The sequence below is a fragment of the Rousettus aegyptiacus genome, unplaced genomic scaffold (genome assembly GCF_014176215.1).
Source record: "Rousettus aegyptiacus isolate mRouAeg1 unplaced genomic scaffold, mRouAeg1.p scaffold_m13_p_14, whole genome shotgun sequence".
In the NCBI taxonomy this organism is placed as follows: Eukaryota; Metazoa; Chordata; class Mammalia; order Chiroptera; family Pteropodidae; genus Rousettus; species Rousettus aegyptiacus.
The window spans coordinates 42,570,837-42,598,480 of record NW_023416289.1 but is presented as its reverse complement, the minus strand read 5'-3'; the positions used below and the strand labels follow the sequence as shown (position 1 = coordinate 42,598,480).

Sequence of the window (27,644 nt, the reverse complement as noted above, 5' to 3'; positions counted from 1 at the left end):
GATACTTTTCCACAACAGTCCCACAGTCAGGCTGGAAAGGCTCGGAGGGGCTGAAAGGTGGTGACGGCTCCGACTACATGGCACTCCAGAACTCCGCTTCCCAGCAGCCTCTTGTTTTCAGACAGAGTTGAGGAATACATTTCCCATAACACCCAAGAACCACTTCTGCCTTGGTAGAGCTAATAGAAATAAAATTTTTGTTTTAATCGCTAAACTCTCGGAGTTTTTGGCCTACGAGCCAGCAACTTCCAGAAGTCTCTTTAATGGCTTCCCGTCATTTTGTTGGCCTCAAGCAGTTCTCTCACACCAGTACAGTTTACCTTTTTCTCATTGACAAACAAACCATAATAGCACATATTTGAAGTCAGTTTTGTGGGAACCAGATTGCGTGATGCTTTGCTGATAGAATTCTACCCACTGCTGTCAAAAAAGGAGAAAATGATAGTGTTGTGAAAAACGCCTGCAGTCTTGGCGGAATGCCTCGTGCTTGGAGCAACAAGGTCATCAGAAGCAGGTGTGGACTTGCACACAAGGACACATTGCAGGGAGGGCGCACATGCCTGACCTATTCTGGGACTTCTTGCTCTAGGGAGGAGGATGGGAAAAAGATACCTGAGAAGAAATAGCTGAAAACACGGCCATGGCCTTGAGGCTAAGTCTGGGAATTGGCTGTAGTTTGTAATTGCTAACCTGATAGTAATTAATGATGATTTGCAAAGCCAGCTTTGTGAGAGAGAATAAAAAACCATGGAAACTGGGGTGGGGGCTGCTAGCATTGCCATTCCTTGCCATTCCTCCTCTCCCTTATCCATGTTAGTAAAAGCATTTCCAGACTCCAGCTCTTCCTAACCATCTCTGCAACACGATAGCCTCTATTTTGCAGTTTTAGGCACTTATATATAAAAAGGATGAGAGATTTAAAAAAAAATCCAACAAAGGCAGATATATTATAAATTTCCACTTTTGTTAATAGCACAAATCAGAACAACTTCCCTGTTGAGGACAACTAGACATACTCTGAGTGAAAAGATAAGCTTCAGCACAGACTTCTATGATCAACTTCTCAAAGCAATAGGGGCCACTGAAATCATTTTTCAAGGAAATTACAAATCTGAAGGATGAACACATTGTTAAGTAGATGTTTATGCATGGTCACCGAAAAGACTTTTATATCCACAAGTATATACAATATATGTTTGCATTTCCCACTTACTGAACTTATATTCCTTAATCTGCTATACACAGATATCTCTTATGAAGCATGTAGTGTGCTCCATGGACTGTTCCAGACTCTTTTGACACTTCATTTTCACAACTTTCTAAAGGTAAATACTGTTGTTTCTGCTGTTTTACAGTTTAGTAGCCAGAGGCAGAGAGGTTAAGTGCCTTTTGCCCATTACAAAGGTAGTGTGTGCTAGTGTCAGATTTCAAAATTTGTCATTTGAGGACCAGAACCTGAGTGCTAACCACTGTATTAACCACATCCTGTTTAATCTACACGAACAGAATATTTAACCTCAATCAATTTCATTTCTTTCTGATGCCAGATAGATATATCCTAACATAGAAATTCAATTATTTTTCACCTGCAAGTCTATCCAATGTCCATAAGAGAAGGTACAGATGGTTTAACAAGTCACACAAACAGGAATCTTCCATATGCTGGTTGCGTCTGCAAATCCACTTTCCGCTCTTCATGTCCAGCCACATTGAATCACTTGTACTCTTACAAAAAGCCTCCTTTTATCTGCTGTTCTGTCTGTCACATCCTGCTGCTCTATACAATTCTAGGTCATAGTCTTCATCCATAGCCTAAATATTCCCTGGTCCAGTGAGACTTCTGTGGGGTTTTGTTTTAAAGATTAATAAAAGCAATGTATAATACATAAAATTACAGACTTGGAATAAGACCGCCAAGATCAAAGTACTTATTTCTGTCACTTATTCTGTGAACTCCATCCCTTTTTACCTCATTGGACAATGGAGATAAAGAATAGGGTTGATATTAGGAACAAATGAACAAATGTGTGTAAAAGCAGAGGAAACTCTCCTTAACTCATGACCACCTATAAAAGTTAGAAAATGTCATCTTCCAGTGATAAACATTGAACACATAAGTTAGGGATGTTGGTTTCTAAATAAGTTTGCTTTAGTTCATTAAAATATTATTAATAATTATATTCAAATTTGAATGCTGAGAAAAACTGGTAGATTTTGCATCCCACTGAAAGTGAGATAAAGGATCGCTAAAGTCTATTATTCTTCCCTTCTATGGTTTCCTGAATCCATTTCCGGAATTCTCAATACAGTCTGAGTTGAAGACCCATGTATCACTTATACCAGACTCAAACACTGAAGAACTTTTCTCTCCCAGTCTCCACTGGGTGCTAAGCACACTGTAAAGAATGTAACATACTCCCTTCAACAAAGTAGTGTGCAGCCTATGGGAGAAACAGTTCACAAACCAAGATCTAGAAGATTGTGCCAAGTCAAACTCCAAATAAAGAAACCAAATTTATAATTATTCCTCTCCAAATCTCAATGTTTGTGCATCCCTTAGCTTTCTCACGTAACTACCATCCTCCTACTTGCCAGGAATGAAACCCTGAAGTTAATTAACATTTGCATTCCTCATATAATCAATATATGTTAATAGCTTTTAAATTCTGCTGACTCCACGACTAGGATTTAGTTTTGTTTTATAATACTACATCTTCTATTCCCTCATGTATGCCTCCAAAATTACTTTGTGTGAGAAAGGGAATTGATGCAGTAATAGACAACACATTGATAAAGGTTGCAGAGGACTGGTATTTAGTGGAGGGACAGGTTTCATTATAGTTTTCTGTGTTTGCACACGTTTGGGCATTTCCATAATAAAATTTTAAAGAAGAAATATCATGCATAATACACCACCATTAAGTGTATTAAAAATGTTAGCATTGATTTATCTCTAAATCCCGAGATTATGGGTAATTTTGATTTTTTTTTATATTTCTATTTCATAATCTCTCTATAATAGGGATATATTCCTTCTATAATGAAAATATAAATTCTAAAGCCCCAAACAACCTTCTAAGCCTGACAGAAAATGCTTCCTCAAGCCATATACACAACTATTTCCTTTAAGAAAGGTACAGCATAGAGATTAAAAACACAGACTTGAGGCTCCCAATTCTTGGGTTTAAATGGTAGTTCTGCCTCTTACTAGCTGTAAATCTTGAGCAAACTATATAAACTCACCAAGAGTAAATAAAAAATAATTTTTCTTACTTGTCTAAAGAATTCATTTTCCCTTTATTTTTATAATAGAGCATTTCAAAAAAAAAAAAAAAGAGAGAGCTTTTGGATCCTTCTCTAATCTCTTGATGTGCACGTAAATCTCGTTAGTGGCTAAGAAAGCTTCTAACCTAGTTTACACTCCAGAAATGTTTTCAAATGTCTCAGATTTGTCCCTTTTAAGCGGAAACTTCTGAGAAAATAACAAGCAGTGTCCCTAACACTGTGGGAGTTTAGTCAAGGTGCCTTTCTCTGCAAATCTACTAGCAGGGGAAATAACATAAATTTTGTTATGTAATAAGCCTTTATTCCCAAGTTAATTTATTATGAATTTATCAAAGAATTTACAGCAAATGGTAGTCAAGTCCTCTTATAAGAAAACAAGATTCCGCCAATTCTCAGGATTAAGTTAAACATAGAATGGTATAAAAAGTTTGTAACTGATTAACTACATAATCAAAGAGAAATTGCTTTGTAATTTTTTCCCACAAGTTACCTAGAATATTGTACTCTGGATACGCTTATTCACCAGCAAGGGAGCTTTTTTCCTCACGTTGTGTAGAGAAAATTTTGTGTTGGCAAGATGTTTTATTAATACTACCTCAGTTTCCTTTTGTTAAAAATAAAGACTAACAGCGGCACCTACCTTATAAGGCTGTTGGTTATTTAATGAATTCTCATGAAATGGTAAGGACCTATTACTGATGACTACTTAGGAGATGAGGATAGTGAAGTCAACAGGGATTAAGTAACTCGCATGTTACTCTAGGAACTGTCAGAGCTGGCTGGTAGGTAAGGGAATCCGGTTGGGAAGCCCAGGAGACCTTAAAACCAGGGGACACGCGAACCGGGCCGCCCCCAACCCAGGGAGCGCCAACTGCTCCAAACGAGGGGCTTCAGTGGAGGAGAACGCAAATGTCTCTCGACCCCCCCGCTCAACTGGCTGCGGCTTCTCACTCTCCTTGAGGACTAGGGCCGGAACTTGGGCTGTCCCAGGACTGAAGAGGCGACGGAGATCCACTACACGAGGTAGACTGAGCCTTGCGGTCAACAAGCAACGCGCCTTTCAGTTCGAGAAAGCCCTGGAGCACTTTCCCAGATATCCCTATCCCTAATGGCCAGAAGCGGAAGTGCTCCTGGGCACATTGTCGCGGACTGCATTTCCCAGAGTGCACTAGAGAAACAAGGCCAAATCCCCCTCCCCGCCCCCAATCCCGAAATGGAATTACATCCGAGATCTTTGAGTTTCAGGGTAGTAATCCCTAGAAAGCCAGGTGGAGGTACGCAAAATTGTTCCACGTTTAAGGGGTGATGTCTGGCTTGTTGCCACCTACCGCATCTCTTATTGAAAGCTGTACAACACGTTTGCCACGTTCAGGGGATGCTAGGGCATGTCTGGGTGGGGAGGAATCTCTGGTAAAACGCCGATCAGTTGCCACAAAGGAGTAAGAATAAAGGAGAAATGGATTGTCTTTTCGTGACTGAAAGCCAAACGCCGAATCCCTCAGTATCTAAAACTGGATTAGAGTGAAGCGTTTTTGTTAGTATTTTCAAGCACCTAGCAAGAACAAATGAAAATCCTCCCTAGAGAAAGATACCATCTTACTAGGCTTCAAATTATTCCTAGAATTAAAAAATACATTAATATTGTACTAAATAGTCCTTGAAAAAAGCATTATAAAAGAAACATAACGAGCATTACGGCTTCACAAAGCAAACTTTATAAAACAAAATGAACAGAACTAAGAAAAATTCACAAAGTGAAATTTTAATGCATAGAAGGAAATATAGAACCTTAAAAAAGTACTATGACAGGATCTGAAACACTTGCTCATGCAACTTACTTGCGACTTGAGTTTGAGCCCAAGCTCATGTTTCACACGTGATGAAATGCTGTGGCTGTGCCCACATTTATGACTTGAATGCATGATAACTTTCTGGATGGTGGCCAAGAATTTAGTTTTAACTATAACCCGATAAAGCCAGAAACTGCTTTCCCAGGAGTAATGCCATCTGCAGAGAATGACATAACACTGCTGCAAAATCCTAAACATCAATGTCGTGAGCTCCATGCAGCATCCCTGTCTTTTAAAGACACTTCATACATCATCAGATATGTATCAGATCATAAAATTATTTCTACAGTCAGATAGTATACAATAGGCCACATGATCTCTGTCACTACTCGACTCTGCCATTTTAGCACGAAAGCACCCATAGACAATATGCAGAATGGCCGAAACTATGTTACAATAAAATTTTATGTACAAAAACAAGTGGCAGCCGGACTTGACCTATGGAATGTAGTTTGCCAACCCTGAACTAATCAGTAAAAAAAGATTGGAAATAATGTAGACCTCAGCTGGTTTCATATGGTCCTACCATATAAATGAAAATTCTCTAGGTGATAATTTAGAGAAAAAAGCACATGTTGGCTCATGAGCCCCATATCAGGTGCCAGTAGAAGAGTCGATTTCCTCTAGCAGTAAAACCACACCTGTGGCTGTAACAGGACTCAAATCCTAATGAAGGTTACAACAATCCCATGTCATTCTCTAAGATTCACCTGTCTTTTGCACAGGTCAAATGCGTGAATTGAAATGGGGATGTGATAGAAATTATGACCCTTGCAACTTCCAAGGTAACGATAGTGGCAGTAATCTCTGTGATCCCTCCAGGAATATGGTATTGCTTTAGATTTTGTATTGGTACCTTGTGAGGCAGTTTTGGTGTTCACCTATCCTTCCTTATCAAAATAGCCTATCTTCCATAGGTCAGGGATCCAATGTGAGGATTCTGCCAGCTATTTCTATGACAACTCTGCATTGTGGAACTTGGAAAATAAACAACGGACGGGTTCAGGGATCCTTCACACCATCACATATAGACCTGTGCAAAAACATTCGTTATTTGTCCTTTATAAGACCCGCTACTAACTGGTGGACCATTGTGCCGTTCTGGGGGTTCTAGGAGTTAACTAGTCAGCGCTCGACAAGTGGAATACAGCCATGCCACCCTGAACATGCCCAATCTCGTCTCACCTTCAAAGCTAACCAGGGTCGGGACTGGTTAGTACTTGAGTGGGAGACCACATAGGAAGACCAGGTGCTGTAGGTGCGGGGAGGGGGAAGCCTTCTCTAAGGCACATTATAAGTCAAAAATTAAAAAAGACGACGACGTGGGTTCACAAAATCTGCGTTTATAGAGCTTACATTCTAGTGGGCATTGATTTTGGCTTGTCATGATACTTTTGTACAAAGATTGATAAGAGACACTCTTAACCCTTTCTAAGGCCTCTGTTCTGAGTAACATTTAATAAAAGGCAAAGTTCTAATTGAAGCCCTTACGATAGAACTTATAAGGATTCACTGCTGTGGAGCTTCCTGACTAGGCTATTTTAAGCTATGGCTAAAACACTACTTTAACAAGAAAAATATAAATATACTTTTTCTTTTGAACTTGAGAACTAAAAGAATTCACATGACACCTTTTTAAAAGAAAAAATCATTTTATAAGAATTTTTACCTGTATGGACTCTCTTGTGACCTTATCGGCCCTATCACTTCTATAGAATTTTTCACCAGCATGGTTCTGTGATGAATTGTAAAACTGGATCACCAACTGAAGGTCTTAGAACATATCTCACACTTGTAAGGTTTCTCCCGAGTGAACTCTCTGATGAGACTGTAGCCGTGAAGACTGACTGAAGACTTTGCCACACGCATCGCATTTGTATGCTTTTTTCCCAGTGTGGACTCTCTGATGCAGCTGAAGGCTTGAGGCCTGACTACAGTGCTTCCCACACTCCCCACACTTATATGGTTTCTCTCCCGTGTGGACCCTCTGATGCATGTCGAGATTCACACTCCACTTGAAGCGCTTCCCACACTCTTCACATCTGTGTGATTTTTCTCTAGTGTGGACTTTTTGATGGGTTTGAAGGTGTGAACTCCGCCCGAAGCTCTTTCCACACTTTTCACATTTGAAAGGCTTTTCTCCACTGTGGACCCTCTGGTGAGCCAGAATATTTGAGGCCCACCTGAAGACCTTTCCACACTCCTCACAATTATATGGTTTTTCTCCCGTGTGGATCCTGCAATGAATTGTAAGGTCTCTTCTACGACTGAAGCCCTTCCCACACTCTTCACATTTGTATGGTTTCTCCCCAGTGTGGATCAGCTGGTGAACCTGAAGTTGTGAACTCTGGTTGAAGCCCTGCCCACATTCCTCACATTTATATGGTTTCTCTGTACTGTGGGCCTTCTGATGGATTTTAAGATACGAACTCTGACAGAAGCCTTTCCCACATACCTCACATTTATAGGGCTTCTCTCCTGTGTGGACCATGAGGTGAACTTGATAATGGATTTTCATCCTGAAGCTCTTCCCACAGTCATCACATTTATATGGTTTCGCTCCTGTGTGAACTCCCTGATGGGCTTGAAAACTTGAACTGTAAAGGAAGCCCTTTCCACACTGTTTACACACATACAGTTTCTCTCCAGTGTGAATTCTCTGATGAGCCTGAAATTGTGAAGGTCGAATAAAGCACTTACCACACTCCTCGCATTTATAAGGTTTCTCTCCTGTGTGGACCCTCTGATGGATATGAAGATTTGAGCTACAAGTGAAACACTTCCCACAGTGTTCACATTTGTACGGTTTCTCTCCTGTATGGACCATACAATGGCTATTAAGTGCTGATCTACGACGGAAGTTCTTCCCACATATATCACATCTGAACGGTTTTTCCCCAGTGTGGATTCTCTGATGTTCCTGAAGATGGGACGCGTGAATAAAGGCCCTACCGCATTTGTCACAATTATAAGGTTTCTCTCCTGTGTGTAATTTATAATGAACAGTAAGTGTTGATCTGTGACTGAAGCCTTTCCCACATTCCTCACATTTGAACGGTTTCTCTACAGTGTGGACTTTCTGATGAGTTTGTAGATGTGAGTTCTGACTGAATTCCTTACCACACTCATCACACTTATAGCGTTTCTCTCCCAAATGAACTCTCTGATGAATACGGAGCGCTGAGCTATAACAGAAGCTTTTTCCACACTCACTACACATATGAGACTTCTCTCCTGAGTGTATCTGTTGATGAAGATCAAACTTGGAGACATCATTGAACGATTTTTTACATTCATTACACTGGTAAGGTTTCCGGGCCGTCTGAGCTATGGATAGACCTGCCCCAACCTGGCTGGGTGAATCGCTTCGTCTGGGGAACTGAAAGCTCTTTATCATGGAGTCTTGATGCCTGGTTAAGTTACTTGCAATCTGTTGCCAGATCTGCCAACAGGAAAGCTCTTCACATGGTCCTGCTTCTGGAATGGTCTTTATCTCACTTTGGATCTTTCCTCCTATAAAGATAGAAAATTCAGAGAAGTGGACAATGAAGGCTTTGTGAGTGTCTTCAAGATTTCGCACTTAAGAGACAGAATGAGATTTTAATGAATCCATGGAATATTCAGTTTTTCTTGTCTACTGTGTATCATGTTCTCTGGTTTACATGCTTATAGAAACCTAGAGGTGGTTCAGTTGGCTCCTACTCACTAAGTAAAACGAAACCCATTAGTACACACCCAGTCTCCTGGGTGAGGTACTAGTTAGATGTCAAAGATTTAATTTAAAAAAGAAATGATAATGTGATTCAAACTGCTAACCTATGTCCATTTCTACTGAATTTCAAAGTAGGTGTAGAATCTTCAGTAGTAAATTGTGTAGTTAATAAATTATGTAGATAGAAAAGTGATGTAGGTAATCAAATAGGAATCAATTAAAACTTTACGGGGAAGCAATGACATAAATATTTCAAATTGTGGGTTCATATATTTTCTAATAAGCAATACCTCAAAGTATTTATATTTATATATTCAAAGTATCCCTGGAAATTCAGCACAACATATACACTTAATCTTGTTTTTCTTGTGTTTACAGACATTAACTGTGTTGGCTACTATTATAAACTTTTGACTACTTTTAGTAATTTAAGTTTAGAAATGTGTTTTCTAAATGACTTAACCTCATTGGTATTCTAAAGATTCTGTATTTATACAAAGTTATCTAAACATCTGGAGATTATGTGTTCAATAACCTTTCAATTAGTTTGAAAAGTACTTCTCTTAAAATTCAACAATAAGAAAACAAAGAACCCAATTTAAAAAATGGGCCCAAAACCATAAAAATAATTCACCTAACAAGATATGCAGAAGGCAATTAAGCACATAAAAAGATGCTCCACATCTTATGCCATCAGAGAACTTCATATTCAAACAACAACAAGATATCACTACGCACCTATAAAAATGGCCAAAATCCACAACACCGACACCACCAAATATTGAAAAGGACGTAGAGCAACAGGAACTCTCATTCATCGCTGGTGGAAATGCAAAACGATACAGCCATTTTGGAAGCCATATTGGGGGTCACTTAGAAAACTAAACTCTTACCACATGATCCAGCTATTTTGCTCCTTGGTATTTACCAGGAGTTGAAAACTAAAGTCCACACAAAAACTTGTACATGAGTGTTCATAGCAGCTCTACTCATAGAAACAAAACTTGGAAGCAAACACAAGATGTTCTTCAGTAGGTGAATAGATAAACAAACTGTGGTATATCTACACAACGGTATATTATTCAGTGCTAAAAAAAAATGTTTTCACAAGCCGTGAAAAGATATGGCGGAAAGGTAAATGCATATTAGTAAATAAAAGAAGCAAGTCTGAGGAGTCTACATACTGTATGATTCAAACTATAAGGCATTCCTGGAAAAGCAAAAGTATGGAGACAATAAAAATTTCAATGGTTGCCAGGAGTTGGGGGAGGGAGGGAGGGATAAATAAGTAGAGCATAGAGGATTCTTAGGACAGTGAAAACACTCTGTATGATACCATAATGGTGATTATCTGGCACCTTCCTCTCAATGTGGCTCTGAACCTAAAACTGCTCGGAAAAAAAAAAAAATTCTTTTTTTGCAAATAGAAAATATTTCTTAAAAAATGTTTAATAGGGAGTAATTTGCTCCCCTTCCAGTAGGAACAGCCAATTAAAAGCTGCCTCCTCTTTTGTGATAAATAATTTCTATATAACTCTGATTTAGGTCCTTTTGTTGGAAAGTTACTTCAGTGTCAATGTGACCAGAATGGTTAGAATGACTTGCAGGTTTGGAAGCAAGTATCTAATCACATACTGACTAAAACACAGCATAAAGCAGAGAGTGAAATATTATCCTCTTTTGGCAAGATTCCTTCACGAGGACAAAAAGGAACTAAAATTGAACATACCGTACATTGTTCTAAAACCTGGCAGTAATTCAGAACTCTAGAAAAAAACATGTGAAAAAGTGGAAAATAATCTTTCACACTGTACAATGTAAAGCTGTCTCTTATCTTTTTGGCACCAGAGACTGGTGCTCCTATGAGAATCTAACGCCTGAGGATCTGAGGCAGAACTGAGGCGGTGATGCTGGCAGTGAAGAGCTGCTGCAAATACAGATGAATCCTCGCTCAATGGCCTGCCGCTCACCTCCTGCTGTGCGGCCCTGTTCCTAATAGGCCGTGGACCGGTACCGGTTCAAGGCCTGGGGGTTTGGAACCCCTGTTTTACAATGAAGACAGAGCCTGGCAGAAGGAAAAGATGAGGTCATGGAGTAAACCTGAAAAAACAACCCTAGAATGGGAATTTGTTCCTGTCAGGAACTCTTCCCAGGATGGCTCCTCGTGTCTGTTAGGTCTCTGCTCAATGTCAGCTCTCCCCCGAGGCCTCCTCACCACCCGGTATAAAAGAATAAACCTTGTCCTCACTAGTTTCACCTCTGGCAACTTCCACGCTCCTTGTACATATTCTACATAGCGCTTTGTATCGTTCGACACACTAAGTCACGTGTTGTTTAACGTACATCTTTCCCACCACAATGCAGCATCAAAGGAGGCAGCATTTTATGCCTTGTATGGTGAACACATTTGACAATTTCTGCTTTATAAGCACTGCTCAGAACTGTGCCTGAAGCACGGTGAGTACTCAACAAATGTGTATTGAATGAACAAATGAAATCCAGTTTGACTTTTCTCATCCACATTTAAGTCAATTCCTAGTAAGAATTGGTGTTGTACGTACTTTTCAAGTAAGTTCTCTGAAACAGAAAAGGGACGGAAAACTTTAGTTCTGCTAGAAAGTTGAAAAAGTGTACCAGACACACGGCTACAGCAAGCATGATGCTAATGAGAAAATTAAAGGCGGCAAAAATTCTTTGGTGTGAAAAGAGGGGCTATCACTGTTTTCCTCAGAGGCTTCTAGACTATCTCTTTGAAACAGAATATGGAAAAACATTGACTATACATAAAAGAGCCTATCACAACAGTTTTTCAAATGGAAAACCTCAGCCCTCTGGTGACCTGTGAAATAAAATTAAAAGCTTGTAATAAGTATTCAGAAAACACAACCAGAATAGGAACTATTCGAGCATTATCACCAACAGGAAAGGAGCGACTACATGAAATGCCTAAGAAAGTCATACATATAAATCTACAACTGGGAAATGAAAAATGCATTGCTTGCTGTGGTTCATGTTAAAAAAAAAACAAACAAAACTTGAAGGCTTTGGTTCTAGAAGTTGCCCAATTCTTAAAAGTAATTATTCCAATGGAAAGATAAGCTCAAAGCACGAAAGCTTGGAAAAATATCACTCAGTGAGTGTGTACTTCTTGGGAAGTAATGTAGTTTATGTTTATATTTGATAAATTTGACCCTTAAAAAATAGTTGTGTGAGGGGAACAGAGAGTCTTTCTGAAGATATGACAGGAATTTTGAGCTGGAAGTTTCCTGATTCTTTCCAGATTCACTAGTAAAAAGACACTAAGTCTTTACAAAAACCAAGGGAAAATCATATGAAATATATATTCTTTAATATCTGTCCAATGGATAAATTTGTAGAAAACTAAGGCAGAACAGATTTTTGAACCAGAGACATAGGCAAATTCAAGTATGTGTCTGACGTCACGTCACTCTCAATCATCTTAAATCCTCCCTCTCAGAGACAGGAAAGGGACACCTGGGGGCATTGACATGGGCTTCAGATAGGAAAGGCAGCCTGCAACATCGTTACTATCTGACACTGTAGGAAACAGACATCTTTTCCTTGTGTGGGGGAGCTAGCTGAGAATTAGACATCAGAATCCTCATTTCAAAATATTCTCCCCTGTGGAAGACTCTGGGAAAGCCACAGGGAAAGAGTGCTCCTCAGTCTGGTCACACCACAATGCTTACTGTAAGGCCAGCGCTCCCAGAAAAGGCCCCAAGCCTTGCCCAGGGGCAGGTCCCCGCCCCTAGCTCCTGTCTGCTACCCACCGGAGGCCCATGGACCAATCCGTGGGTGCCAGGACTACACTCGTGGCGCAAAACCACTGCACCAATGAAAGAGCCCCACGCTATGCTTTTGCCTTTTTTGAATCTTCCCCTTCCTGGACACGACCCTTCAAACTCTGCCCCGACCCTGCCTGGGTGCGACTTCTCTGGCCAACGTGCTTGACCTGAGAACTTTGCACGGAACCACTTGCCTTTCAATAAAGGACGCCTGTTGTTCCTGAGTCAGACTCCATGAGAGTGACTGAAATAGACAGTAACTGGATGGGCAGTCATCAGAAGACAACGGATGTTCTGTGACATCCTTCACTCATTCTGGTTTGCCCATGACCTGAAGCTATCTTCATTACCCTTGGAGACATACAGACGCCTATCACATACCAGACCTTGCTAGGCACTCAGGATTGAGCTATAAACAAAAGAGACAAGATTCCTCGCTTGTAGGGATTACACTCCAGTGCAGAGAGAGAGGCAACAAGCAAGCAAATAACAGGAGACACAGTACCAAGAAGAGCAGAAAGGATGGGATTTTACACAGGTGGCCAGAGAAGGCCTAGCTCATGAAATTACAACTGAGCAGGGATCTGAATGAAGTAACGAGGGAAGAGGAGGGTTTGAGGTGACAGAGAGAAAGCAAGTAAGGGCTCTGAGGCAGAAATACCTGTAATAGGCAAAATACGGTGTCCCCTCAGGAATCCACGTCTTAATCTTTGGAACCTAGAATATGTTAGGTTATATGGCAAAGGGGAACTAAGGCTGATCATCAGCTGACCTTAAAATGGAAGACGGTCGCAGAGAAGAGTATCACAGGGAAATGTGACTATGGAGAGAAGACTCGTGCTGGCTGTGAAGACAGAGGAAAGGGGCCACAAGCTAAGAAATGTGGGGTAAATCTAGAACCTGAAAAGGCAGAGATGCAGATTCTCCCCTAGAGCTTCCAAAAAAACCAATAAACAAAAAAACAATGCAACTGTGCCACCACCTGATTTTACCTCAGAAAGAGCGATGTCATACATCTGACCTAAAGAACTGTAAGAATCAACATGTGTTATTTCAGGCCATAATGCTTGCGGGAATTTGTTACAGCAGCAACAGGCAATAATGCGTCCCTGGAAGGTCCGGAAAGAGCAGGACGATGTGGGTGGAAAAGATGGAGCAAGCAGACGATCAGAGACCAGAGACATATTCAGAGGGAGTGAGGAGGTATTCAGAGGGCAGGCCACTTTATGAGGTTTTCAGACAAAGAAGAAGCCATGAAGGGTTTTGAGCAGAGGCATGGAAGAATGACGGACATTTACTATGGCTGCTACATGGAGAACAGACCAGAGTCAGGGAAGAGTGGAAGCAGGGCAACCAGCATGGAGGTGGGTAAAATAATCCAAGAAAGAGGTTTGGTGATTTGGACCAGATGTTGGCAAAAGGGAAGAGACGAAAGGTAAAAGACGTGGAAGAACATCTCCGAGGACTTCTATCTACTTGGTTCTTACCTGATTTCCCTTCTCTTTGGGTTCCTGTCATCATCCAAAGCTTTTTACCTGTTCTAAGTAGAATACATCATGTTTGAAGAGGTGACGCCCTGGGACCATGCAAAGCCACATATTTAAAGGAATACACTAAAGGTACAATTTACTGGAAATTTAGATTCCTGCTATATACTGATCAATTTAATCAACGTCAGTGTTTTTCAAACATTTTCAAACACATAATCTATTTGGAGAAATAGCAAATCTCAAGACCCAGACAGATATGTATCGAAATGTATTACAAACACCTATTTCTAAAAAATTAAAAAAAAAAAATTTCTAACCAATGTCTTTTTTCATTAAATCTCCTCCCACTGGTTCTAACATCGCTCACGCAACTGGCCACAGTTTTGGCTGCAATGTAATCCATTCTTCCTAAAAAATGGAGATTTTCTACCTTACTTTGTATTTTATTAAAACTGTTGGTACAAAACTCATGTCGAGTCTACGGCCATGCCACCCTGAACAAGCCGATCCTGTGTGATTTTGGAAGCTAAGCAGGGTCAGGCCTGGTTAGTACATGGATGGGAGACCACCTAGGAATACTAGGTGCTGTAGGCATAAAAAATAAGGGTTGTAAGCTGACAAGGTCCTTGAACTCTGTGAGGTCAACCAAGAACTGCCTGCCTAAAAAATTAAAATAAAAAAATAAAGAAATTAATTAAAAAAAAAAAGAGGTCAGGTCTACAAATGGAGGCAATCATTTCAGGGTCTCCAAAGTCTCGAACAGCTGAGGACACAAAGCCAATCCAGGGAGCTGATATTCAGTTAGAGAGGGCACCTGTCCTCACCCACAGAGACCAGGTTCCTGAAGTTCTCCAGCATCACATCCTGGTACAGCTTCCTCTGGGCAGAGTTCAGCAGCCCCAGCTCCTCCTCGGTGAAGGTCACAGCCACGTCCTTGAAAGTCACTGCCTCCTACAACACCAAACACATGTAACTTCAATCTTATCATCAATACCCACTGGAAATGGAAAAAAACTGAGAGGTGGAAAGGTGCGAGTTGGCTACAGATTGTGAGGGACTCATGTGAATTTGTAGACCTCCCGGTCGTTCTCCCTCTATCCTGCCAGAGCCACACACACTGGTTTTCTTCAGCCTCAAGAGAAGTGCGGCAATGACAACAGTTCTCGTATTTTCACTTTGTGCTTTCTCTTTAAGTCTACTTACAAGTAACACCCAAGAACCCTAAATAAGCATCCTGGGATACATGCGTTTTACCTTTTGGTGATTATTGCCAATTGCCCCCAAAAGCGTTTAGTAACTTAGTCCACGCATTTTTTTTTTTTTTGTTAGACAAGGCAACCCTTGGTTGACCTCACAGATTGCAAGGATCTTATCAGCTTACAATCCCTTATTTTTTATTTTTTTACACCTACAGCACCTGGTCTTCCTAGGTGGTCTCCCGTCCAAGTACTAACCGGGCCTGACCCTGCTTACCTTCTGAGATCAGATGGGATCGGGCTTGTTCGGGGTGGCATGGCCGTAGACCAAACAGATTTGATTTGATAATGCCCTTCTTCCCCTCACACACATGACTCCGGGATGCTAACGCATTTCTTTAATGTCCTCCAAACTAACGAGCTTCTGGTAACCCGTGGGGCATATTCCGTAGGTCAATCTGTATAACCTCAAGCTACTACCACATCTCTTAATTGCAGCATTCGATGTCGTGCTCTAGAGCCAGTGTGCCTCAGCGCGCATCCTTAGGGTCTGTCTCTTACTAGCTGTATGACCTTAAACAAGTTTGCCTATGTGTCTGAGTTTCCTCTCCATACAAGGGTCGTTGTATGACAGAATTCTTTAAGGATTAAACAGTGGTCTACCTACATCATTTGGGACAGTGTGCGGCACAGACTAAATGGTTAATAAACATTTGCTATATCTTTATTTCTTATTATCATTACCAATATCTATCTGATCTCATTTCATGGCTGCATTTTATTCCAGGGAAATGAAGATCTATAGTTACCTGTTCTAAATCATCAATATTTACTTTTACATATTTTTGTCATTATAACTCATCCTGCAAAGAATATCATTCTATGTAGATTTTACTTTCCTGTCTGATTATTTAAAATAATTGCAAATGAAAATTAAAATATCGAAAATAAGCATGTTTAAAATTATAGTCAAAGGCAGATTTTCATCCCCAATTTTTTTCCTATTTCACAAATCTTTCAAGAGAATACAAGCACCCTGATTCTCCATATGAAGGCCAAGAGAAGACTATAAAATTTCCCATGGTTTTGGTAATCTGATTTGGAAGAATGACTTGTTCTATTATTCTCACTTATTTGATTAAAAATGCGTTAGGTTATTATTTATTCACTTACTTCGGTAATACCATGCACAGTATCTTTTGCCACAGATGAATTTAAAGGTTTTATACAACAGCTGCGCCAATGGCTGCCTTTGTGTGTTGGGAGCACTGAGAGGCTGTGCACCTGAGGTCATGCTATGGCAAGAAGAGAAGAGATGCACCCCAAGAAGGGAGTCGGCGAGCAGCAGCGCCACCCGTGGAAACTGTCACTCAGAGGGCCTCTCCAGCGCCCACACTGCAAGGCACAGGTCCTGAAATGAACTCTTTCTCTCTTCTCGTCACTTGAGCAGAATGCCTTCCATTCCTGACCCTTAGTTTCCTGTGGGAATCTGAGCGGGTTTTTCATATTTTAAGAGGAAGATGAGAACCAAATTTCCTCATTCAGCTGCTCTGAGGAGCAAGTGTGGGCACAAGAATGCAAGTTACTGGCAAATCTTCTAGTATCTCTAGACATTTTAAACTAAGATTGCCTATTACTTTAGTCAAAGTAGCTAATACAAAAAACAGCAACGAAAAAGACAAATAAAATGCACACGAGGCATGACTCAGGCATGGGGAAGATGAGATCTAGCTCTTCCTATGTGAAAACCTCCAATGATATCTGTATGAAGCAGTGAGAGTCTGCTGTGTTGTGCTTGTATTTGGTTACTCTACCTAGAAAACAGCCAGCTTGACAGATATCAGTTTTGGTACAGGACAAAAAACTGGCAGATTGTTTTCAGAATTGATTTTTTGTGGAAAAGAGTTCATGTAAGACAGCTGTCACTGCGGTGCTGTTTAAAACTGTAAAATTCCTCACGGGGATGTAAACTACAACATAGTGAAACAGTCAATCATACTGTAATAGCTATGAATGGTGTCAGGTGGGCACTAGACTGATAGAGAGAAATCACTTCATAAGTTATATAACCGTCTAGCCAATATTCTGTATCTCTGAAACTAATATATTGTTGAATGTCAACTGTAATTAAAAAATAAAAATAAATTATAAAAATCCATAAAATTTATAAAGCCTCTGAATGTCTATGAGTGGAAAGTAGTTAAAAATTAAAGGGTACATCGATTCAATGAGAATATGATGTATCTCTAAAAAATAAACATCACATAATATTAGCCTAAAAAAGTAAACGTAATTTTTTTTTTCTTTTAGGCGAGGCAACCCTTGGTTGACCTCACAGATTGCCAAGACCTTGTGAGCTTACAATCTTTGATTTTGTACCTGCTCTTCCTAGGCGGTCTCCCATCCATGTACTAACCAAGATCAAACAAGATCAAGGTTGTTCAGGGTGGCATGTCCATAGACTCAACTTAAAATTAAATGTATAACATGAATACAAGTAGCTATAAATGTACACGAAGAAAAGAGTATGAGAAAATAAATACCAATTTGTCAGCAGTGAAATAGTTGTTCATTTCTAATAAATTGGCTACCGCATAAAACAAAGAATAATGAAATGAAATGAAAACCAAAAACAAATGCAAAGTAAACTCAAAAGGGACAAAGACAGACCTGGCAAAACAGGTCCTCAAATGCCTGTTGTTCTGCTTGAGTCGTCCCAAGAAAAGCATGTGACAGCTGAGTAACAAGATGGAATTTTAAAAGTGAGAAAGGCAAGCCCTGCTCACCTTGTACGTGGTCATTTTTCCTCCTACTTCTGGGGTTGTGCGCAGTCCGGAGTGGCACTGATCCCAGGAGGGCAAAACTGTCTAGCAGTGCCTGCGAAGACAGAAAAGTGGACATGAAAGAGTGGCCTGGATGCTGCTCACAAACATGGACAACACGTGAATTATTGTGAATTAGCATGTGAATATTTATAGCAGCATCATTCATAATAACCTAAAACTGGGGACAATCACAATGTTGACCTATATGCCAACGAACAGATAAACTGTGGCGTAATCATACAATGGAATATTACTGGCCAGTTAAAAGGAAGGCCTTATCATGCTACAACATGAACCCTGTAAACACTGTGGAAAGTGCAAAAACACCAGTCACAAGACCACATATTGTATGATTCCATCTATTGAAATGCCCAGAATAAGCAAATCTATGCAGACAGAACGTAGGTTAGTGGGTGCCTGGGTATCTGGAAAGAGAATGAGGCTTAAGTGCACATGGGCATGAGGAACACAATTGGGGAAACAAGAATATTCTAAACTGAATTACGGCAGTGGTCGAACCACTCAGCAAAGTTACAACTCATTGATTTGTACACCTGAAATGGGAGAATTCTATGGTATGTACGATATACCTCCAGTTGGTAAAAATAAATGTTAATTTACACATCATTTAATTATACTACCAATAGAATATTAGTAAAACTACTGATAGAATATTTATACTTGAATGAATGAATGAATAAATAAGTAAGTGCGGGGCACGGAGGGAAACTTGTCTTTGCAGTAAAATGCCCACTAATAAATGTTTCTCCCCGGAATAAACTATTGATTTTGGGGAAAAAAACCAGTAACTTTACAACAGAGATAGCTGATGGACGTCACCTTGGCCTAGTGAACAAAGCTGAGTCCGCCAATATAGGGACAAACTGACATCCTTCAGCTCCTGTTATGTTGCAAACGACAAGGACACCTTACCATGTCTGTGAAATCTCTGCCAACAATGCATGAACTGAACCTAAACATGGAACATATCAGATAAACACCAAGTAAGGGACGTTCTCCAAAATAACTTGCCTCTATACTCTTCCGAAGTATCAAGAAAAACAACAACAAAAAGGCCGTAGAATTGTTCAGCATTAAAGTACATTAAGAAAAGCATGATATATTGTAGAATTGAAAGATAAATGTCAGGAGATGGAACACAATTATTTAGGAGGCACCCAATTAGATTCCTAGTTGCTACAATTATTCAGAGGGCAGAACGGAGATTTCTAGATGTTACCTTGGCAATGAACAGAGCAACTGCTGGTGATGTCAGTTTGTAAAGGTAGCCAAGATTCAAATCTACAGATCATAATGGAGAAAAAAACTTTTGCTTTTCATAACATATATTTAAAATAAAATCTATTCTCACCAAAAAAATTAGACTTTGAAACTGGAGTTGGGGGTGGGGGAATGACTACACTGCAAATCTGTGTGGCCTTTCCCCCAGTCCTCCAGCAAAATTTATTACATTATGGGAACTTTAAATGAAAAAGAACAAAATGAAACAGGATTGTAAATTATATAACGGTGTTATCTCTTTTCTCTTATTATTTAAAAGTAACACTATTAACCCCTATCGTAATAACTTAACAGATACCTAATATCTGATAACACTATTATCTAGTATAATGTCTAATATTACCGAGTATGTGATGCTAAAACCCTATAATCTATAATCAACCTCTCCTAAAACCCTCTTACAAAGACACCTCTTGACTACCCATCAATGGTATGTGGGCTTCTTTCCTTCAGAAAGCAAAAATAAGCTGTCATTAAATGCAGGTATATTCCTGGTGTTATTTGGTTCATGGAGCCACAAAGCATAGACAAAATGTAAACAAGTGGTGAATTTGGGTAGAGTGTATATGAGAATTCTTGATACTGTTTTTGTGACTTTTCTCTAGGTTTAAAATTATATTAAAAGTTTTTAAAAATCAGAAAGTCATAGGAATAATATTAATGAGAATAATAAGAATGATCATGAAATTATATGGAAGTTAGTTTATTCTTTCTTGGCAGTGTTTGTAAATTTCCATAGTTAAAACACATAAAAGGAAAAGCATTAAGAAAAGAATGATAAAAAACTTTGTAAAATGTTCATAAACATACAAATATTCAGAGAATCACTAAACAGAAACACATTAGAAGCGTAACACTTGCTATCTTACATTCTGGATGAGTGCACAATTATATTTTTCTCTTTCAGATTTCTGTATTTCCTGAATGTGCCACAATGATTTGGTTCTATATATTCTGTGTAATAAGTGAAACAAAATACTTGACAATGTTTTAAAAAACTCATTGAAGTCCAAGCCCATTAGCCTTTCTTTTAAGGTCCTCTACAACCAAGTCCTAACCATCTGGCCTGATTCCAGCTGGTTTCTAGAGCTAAAGAATACATCTACGGGATTTTAAACTCCAGCTCTGGACTCGGCCGCCTAAATCCAACCCCAGCTCAGCCTCTTATTAAGTGGGTGGCTATGGGCCATTAATTTATACTCCTTGAGACGCAACCTCGATTTATAGAATAGGAAAAAAGCAGTCTTTCTTCACAGAGCCACGGTGTGACATAACGTCTTTATTTGTACAAAGCCCTCTTCATTGAAGTTAGTAGTTAAGGGTAATTATCACCAATACCCATGCCCGATTACACATCTTACACATTCACTGATTTATGTGAACATGTTGTAAACAGAAAAGGCCAAGTCCCACTCATGTGGAACTTTGCTGTCAGTAACCAAGGAGTCACCCCCTCTATGTCCATGCTGTCCTTTCTGAGGAGTCAGGCTGGGGAAAGAAAGAATGTTATGAAATGCCCTGATCGTGAGGCTGTCCTCCAGAAAAGTTAAAGCCCTCTCTCCGTGTAATCTAGAAAGACACCTTGCTTTCTTAAAAAAAAAAAAAAAAAAAAAAAAAAAGAGGTCAGAAGGGATTATGCAGTGGAATGCAGTGATCAGAGAGCAGAGCCACGGTCACTGCAGCTGGAGCTCAGATGCTAACGCAGGTGTAAAAGCAGAAAATTCTCCAGTAAGCTACTCACAAAGACAAGTCAGGGAATGATATCTTCAAGCGCCAGCTTCCAAGGGGGAAAAAAAAAACCTCACCGCCAGGATGCAGATAACAGAACTGTCTACCAGGCCCTGTTTGCTACAAGATTTAAGAGTTGCCCAGAAACAAGATATCTTTGTACCAGATGATAACAGCCAACTTCTGCTTCTGTAATCTGCTTGCTTGTTTAATGTTTAACCAGGGTGTAGTTCTAGATGTCCTGTGCAAAGATATATGAATGGCTAACTTCTGCTTCTATAAACCTGCTTGCTTGATGTGGGTTTAGGGTTTATAAGCTGCCTCCTCTGGAAGCTTGGGGCTGATTCTCTGACCCTGCGTGGTAGAGAAAGTCAGTCACTGGCCGGCTAATAAAGGCTCATAAGTAATCTCAATTGGCTCCATAGGTGTTGGATTCGAACGCGCCCCAACACGAGGACTGGACCGCTCGACGGAGAGATCATTATTCACCACGTGCCACAAACTGTTTTAAGATTTAGATCTTGTACCCCCTATTTCAATCCACAAAACAATTCTATTAAGAAGGTGCTCATATGCCCATTTTAAAAAACAGCACCTGGAGGCACAGGGAAATTAACCACCAATGCCAGGAAGCTGAACCACACATAGTAGCTGTAGTGAGGCGGACTGGGCGAGCTGAGAGCCCTGGGCACTCGTGACCAGGTGAGACGCGACCAGAACCATTCCCGCCTGGGGACTCGAGAATCACACCCAAACACACAGAGGCACTGCCCACCTCACCCCTCGATACCTGAGTTCAGCGTTGGTTTTCCCCTAAGTCGACAGCTGAGTCGTTCTGGTCCCAAGCACAGATCCAGCAAGTTCTGAAAGGCCCGCGGGACCCGGAACCGACATGAAACTCCACAGAAAATACTGTAGCAACTGAGCACTCCAGGACCGGAAGTTCCTGCAAGCCCACGGAACTCTGGGACTACACTTCCCAGAATCCACCAGACCCGCCTCCTGAGCAGAAGTTCTCCAGGCTGCAATGGGGCGTGTGCACTACCGCCTCCTGAGTATTCGCCAAAGGGAAAACTTTGACATGTATTTCCACACTCCAGAAAGTGTTGGGACTACAGGACGCTCCTTGACTGCACTTCCCAAATTGCCCAAACGGAGAGAACCCCACAGTCCCTATTGTAAAAGTGAAAAATTCTCCAGTAAGCTAGTCACAAGGACAAGACAGGAAAGGGAATCTTTAAGTGCCAGCTCCCATGGAAAATAAAACAAGAAAACAAAAAACCTCACCGCCAGGATGCAGATAACAGAACTGTCTACCAGGTCCTGTTTGCTACAAGATTTAAGAGTTGCCCAGAAACAAGATATCTTTGTACCAGACGATAACAGCCAACTTCTGCTTCTGTAATCTGCTTGCTTGTTTAATGTTTAACCAGGATGTAGTTCTAGATGTCCTGTGCAAAGATATACAAATGGCTAACTTCTGCTTCTGTAAACCTGCTTGCTTGATGTGGGTTTAGGGTTTATAAGCTGCCTCCTCTGGAAGCTTGGGGCTGATTCTCTGACCCTGCATGGTGGAGAGTCAGTCACCGGCCGGCTAATAAAGGTTCATAATTAATCTCAATTGGCTCAGTGGTTCTTGGATTTGAACGCGCCACATTTGGAGGCCCCAGCGAGATTCTCCCCTGAAGGAAAAGGGGAGCATCTCTAAGACCTGTGACCCCAGCCACCTTGGGCAAGGACCTGTCCCGTCCAGGGGACTGCTGCTGAGAGACTTTCCTTAGCCCCAGACGCCAGGTGGACTCACCCAGCGGGGCAGGTGGACAGAAAGTTCAATTCTGTAACAATTGGGCAGAAACCACCTGGAGCAGCTTCACCGGTGAGTAAGACTGTGCTTGGACCTGTCTGTCTGTGAGCCCTGGGAACTAGTGGAAGGCTGGACGTGGCATAACTTCCCTAGTCTGGTCAAGGACTGAGACGTCAGATCCTGACCCGGTTGGTTTTGTCCTGGTTCTGGTTGTGCCAGCGCCTGTCTCGTGTTGGTCCGTCATCTTTGTTTCTTTGGTGTCTGTTTTTTCAATTTGTAGTCTCTCTCTGAATGTCACACGTCTTTATGTCTTTATCCTTCTTCTTATCCTCATAAATCTACTAATCCTTTTCTCTCTTGGCTTAGCTGCCATTGCCCCTCCGGACTGGTCCCCGGGACACTGCAGGGCTCTTGCTCTCGCTTATTTAACTTTTACATGTATCATATTTTCTTTCGCCGCTGTTCCAACCGCCATGGGTCAAACTTCTTCCAGACCCACTCCTCTGCAGTGTCTCCTTAATAATTTCAAAGACTTCAGGCGGATGGCCCAAGGTTATTGGTCCCATGTCACCCCCTTCGATCTCCAGAGGTTCTGCCAGTTAGATTGGTCCACATTTAGAACAGGGTGGCGGCCATCAGAGGGGTCACTCGACCTGCAAACAGCCTTTCAGATGAAGAAACTTAGGTACAGGAGGTACAGTGATGGAAGTGAGTTTGTTTTTGATATTGAATAAACAAGAGTTGAAGAAGCTAATAGGGGCCTGTTGGGCTAATCTTTCTTTATATTTTAGATTAGAGCGGGGGAAGAGCAGTAGGAAAATGGTTATGTAAATAGGGATTAAAAGTGAAGATGTCATTGAAAGCTAGTGAAGGGATGAATGTACATTTGTATTGGAGATTTGGGTCTAAAGAGTGACTAAACATAAATTTCATTAAAGGTTCACAAAATATCTGTAAGGCAGAATTTTAAATATTAAAGTCCCCTTTCTAACTAATTCTTCAATTTAGGTTAGAACTTATTTATATAGGAAAATAAATTTGTAAAAGAGCTCTACTTTAATTGGTTTAGAAAGAAATAAGCACTTATAAATTAAGTCTTCCTAAAATTATCAAAAAAAAAATAGAAACTAATCCAAATGTTGTGCTTTGTTTTATCAAGTCTACATGATCTGAGGTAATCTTTGGTAATAAGGATAGTTTAATATTGTAGTTTAAGTAAAAATAAGTATGTCATCAAGTTGTCAGACACAATTTTATTCTACCTGTTCATTAGTCATATAAGTTTATGCTATTTCTACTAGTTAAGATTATAAAATTATAAATTCAACCTAAAAGCTTATAAATGAGTCTTGATGTTTAAAAATGCTTTTCAAAATCTTTTTTGGCAAAATATTTAGTTAAGTTTAATGATAGATATTCATTGACTCTCTAGAGCATTTCTAAATAAAAATATACTGAACTCGACCTGAAAACAGCCTTTCAGGTGTGGAATATTATCTACAGTAATCACAGGCTTCTTTTAAAACAGTACAGAAAGGTTTAAATTGGAATTTGTGGGCAGTGGGGATACACTGAAGATTCTGATGGCAGTGACTCCCATTTGACGTGCACTTTCGGTGTCCCTAGCAGTGTGCTAGGTGCTTTGGCGTTGCTGCGGCATTTAACTTTTGACAACGTTCTTTCGTTCAGTGGTTCAGCACCTGTCATGTGCCTGATGCAGAGTGGTAGGGTGCTAGCTGTTTTTTTATTCTTGTTTTGCAGATGAGGAAACTGAGGTACAGGAAGTTTAAATAATTTTCCCAGTAATGGAAGTAAGTTTGTTTTTGATATTGAAAATACAAGAGTTGAAGAAGCTAATAGGGGCCTGTTAGGCTAATCCTTCTTTATGTTTTAGAGTGGGGATGAGCAGTAGGAAAATGGTTATGTAAATAGAAATTAAAAGTGAAGATGTCATTGAAAGCTAGCTAAGGGGATGAATGTACATTTGTACATTCAAATTAAGAGTGTAAGGTTTTTTGTATAGTCATCTTTACCTTTGAAATCTGATTAAATAGATAACTAAGTATCATTTCATAGTAACCTGTGATCCTATTTAATCAGGCGATCAAATGTTGTCATAATTTGACATTATGACAAATTTCCCAACATAATCTAAATGGGATCTTTTGTTTTATCCCAAAATAATACTGAGACTTCCCAGAGGGCACCTAGAAAATCTCAAAGGTTTAGTTTTGTCACTTTGTAAAGAGAAATGTTAAGCTAATTCTATTTGATATATTAAATTATATGGTAAGCATTGTCAAATAATAAATCATGCTTAACCTTTAGGTTACATTTTTATGAATATATGTTACTAATACAAGTGTTTCAGAAACTGTATAAAGTTCCTAGAAATTTGTCAATATCTTTACTATTCATATGTCCTTGTATAATGGTATTGGTCATAATTTCAGTTATTATAAATTGTTGTATGTCATGAATATCAAGAATGGACCTGACTATTCAGAACAAAGGGCTTATGGAGAAGCAAAGGTCATGGCTCTGATTTGGGCCATGATAGGAAAACTATTACAATAGATAGCTATGATTTGAGTCAATATGTGGTCTTGTTATTAAAATTAGAATTTTGGATAACAGGAAAGATCTGTATAACTGGAAACATCAAAACCCTGCTTTCTCAGAGAAACTAGAGACTAATCTCTCCTTTAGAGACTATTTTCTTTACCCATCAGCCCACCTGGGATGACCGTCAACAGCTTCTCCAGGTTCTTTTTGCCTCGGAGGGACGAGAATGGATTCTCCGAGAGGCAGCCAAGACTGTGCATGACCCAAATGGGCAGCCCACCACTAATCCCTCCCGTACACTTGTCCGCCTTTGGACCCCAACACCGAACAAGGTAAGGAGGCTCTCAATCAGTATCGCCAGCTTCTGCTCCAGGGCCTCCGGTCTGCTGCCAAAAACCCACTAAGCTTTCTAAGGTAAAACGAAGTCATCCAGGCCAAGGATGAATTGCCGGCGGCGTTTCTAGAATGACTCTTAGAGTCTTACCGGTTATATACCCCTATTGACCCAGAGGACCCAAATAATAAAACTTTACTTTTGTCAGTCAGTCAGCCTCAGATAGTAAGAAAAAGAAGTAACAAAGGATAGGAAGGTTTAAGGACAAGAATTTGACTGAGCTAGTTGAGGTAGCCCTGTACATCTTCAACAACCGGAATAAAAGTTAATATCACTCAGACTAAGAAAATGACTAAAGACCTACTTACAACAATAAGCCCCACATTCAGTTCCTGAATCTGGTGCTCTCAAACTGGCCACCCTGCTACCAGATGACGACCCCAAGCAGCCCATACGTGACTATCTAGGGATCGTAGAAAATGTCATGTGCACCCGACCGGACCTGACAGATGACCCCTGACCAAATCCAGAGGCCACTCTTTTCACAGATGGAAGCAGCTTCATCACAGAAGGAATCAGGTATGCTGGAGCGGCTGTAGTGACTGATGAGACTGTTATTTGGGCACAAGCTCTGAGCCATAGAACCTCAGCACAACGGGCCGAACTAATAGCAGTGACCCAGGCCTTGTGATGGAAAAAGAAAAGACTGTGAACATTTATACAGACAGCAGGTATGCCTTTTCCACTGCGCATATACGTGGGGCTCTATGTAAGGAACGAGACCTCCTGACTTCAGGAGGAAAAAAAAAGAAGAAAAAAATTAAAAACAAGGAGAAAATTTTAGCCCTCCTTTAAGCTATCTGGCTGCCAAAAAAGGTGGCAATCATTCATTGCCTAGGGCACCAGAACTTGGGCTCTGAGGTAGCACAGGGCGACTCCTTTGCTGATCAGACAGCAAAGGAGGCTGCCCAAAAACCAGTGGGGCCAATTGACATTCTGACAGTTCTACCGCCTAGGGTGCTAGCAGACACCCCTACCTACACTCCAGGTGAAGTTAAACTATACAAAAAGCTGGAAAGAAAAGAGGAATCTACTGGGTGAGTTAGGCTCCTGGATGGCCACATTGTGGTACCCGAGGCCTCATAACCCAGGTTCACCAGAGCACTCACTTGGGAGGAAACAAATTGATTGAACTCTTAAAGAGAGACTATTATATTCTGGGGCTGCAACAAATGGCCAAGCAGATATCGGCCCCATACCACATCTGTGCACAAGTGAATCCAGGGACCTCCAAGAGAGTATAAGAAGGGACGAGACTTCATGGACAGGCACCGGGGGAATATTAAGGGTTGGATTTCACTGAGGTCAGCCCGGGTACCTTCGGATTCAAGTACTTGCTTGTGTTCATTGACCTCTTCAGGATAGACTGAAGCCTTCCCCACCAAGCAGGAAACAAACAGCTCAGGTAGTACCAAAGAAATTAGTCTCAGAAATAGTGCCTCAATTTGGCCTGCCCATAACACTGGGGTCCGACAATAACCCGGCGGCGTTCATCGCCTAGACCAGTCAATCTTTAGCCAGGGTTCTAGGAATTAATTGGAAGTTACATTGCATTTACAGGCCTTAGAGCTCAGGACAGGTAGAGAGGATAAATAGGACCCTAAAAGAAACTTTAACCAAGTTCAAATTAGAAACTGGTGAAAATTGGGTAAGCCTCCTTCCCTCCCCTATGTTAAGGGCACGATGC

At 40.6% G+C, this 27,644-nt stretch overlaps 1 protein-coding gene and 2 pseudogenes across 1 annotated transcript; 1 reads left to right on the top strand and 2 right to left on the bottom strand.

The window, feature by feature from the left end:
- Nucleotides 1-6,401: 6,401 nt before the first annotated feature.
- Nucleotides 6,402-22,633, bottom strand: LOC107499128 (zinc finger protein 234-like). The gene is given in 8 exon segments (XM_036232472.1): nt 6,402-6,869; nt 6,872-6,939; nt 6,941-8,648; nt 14,141-14,176; nt 14,179-14,229; nt 14,968-15,094; nt 18,126-18,216; nt 21,985-22,633. Coding segments are annotated over 7 exon segments (2,091 nt in total). The 5' UTR covers nt 18,141-18,216; nt 21,985-22,633; the 3' UTR covers nt 6,402-6,783.
- On the top strand, nt 14,620-14,737 carry LOC118611891 (annotated as a pseudogene).
- On the bottom strand, nt 15,549-15,667 carry LOC118611644 (annotated as a pseudogene).
- Nucleotides 22,634-27,644: the final 5,011 nt, after the last annotated feature.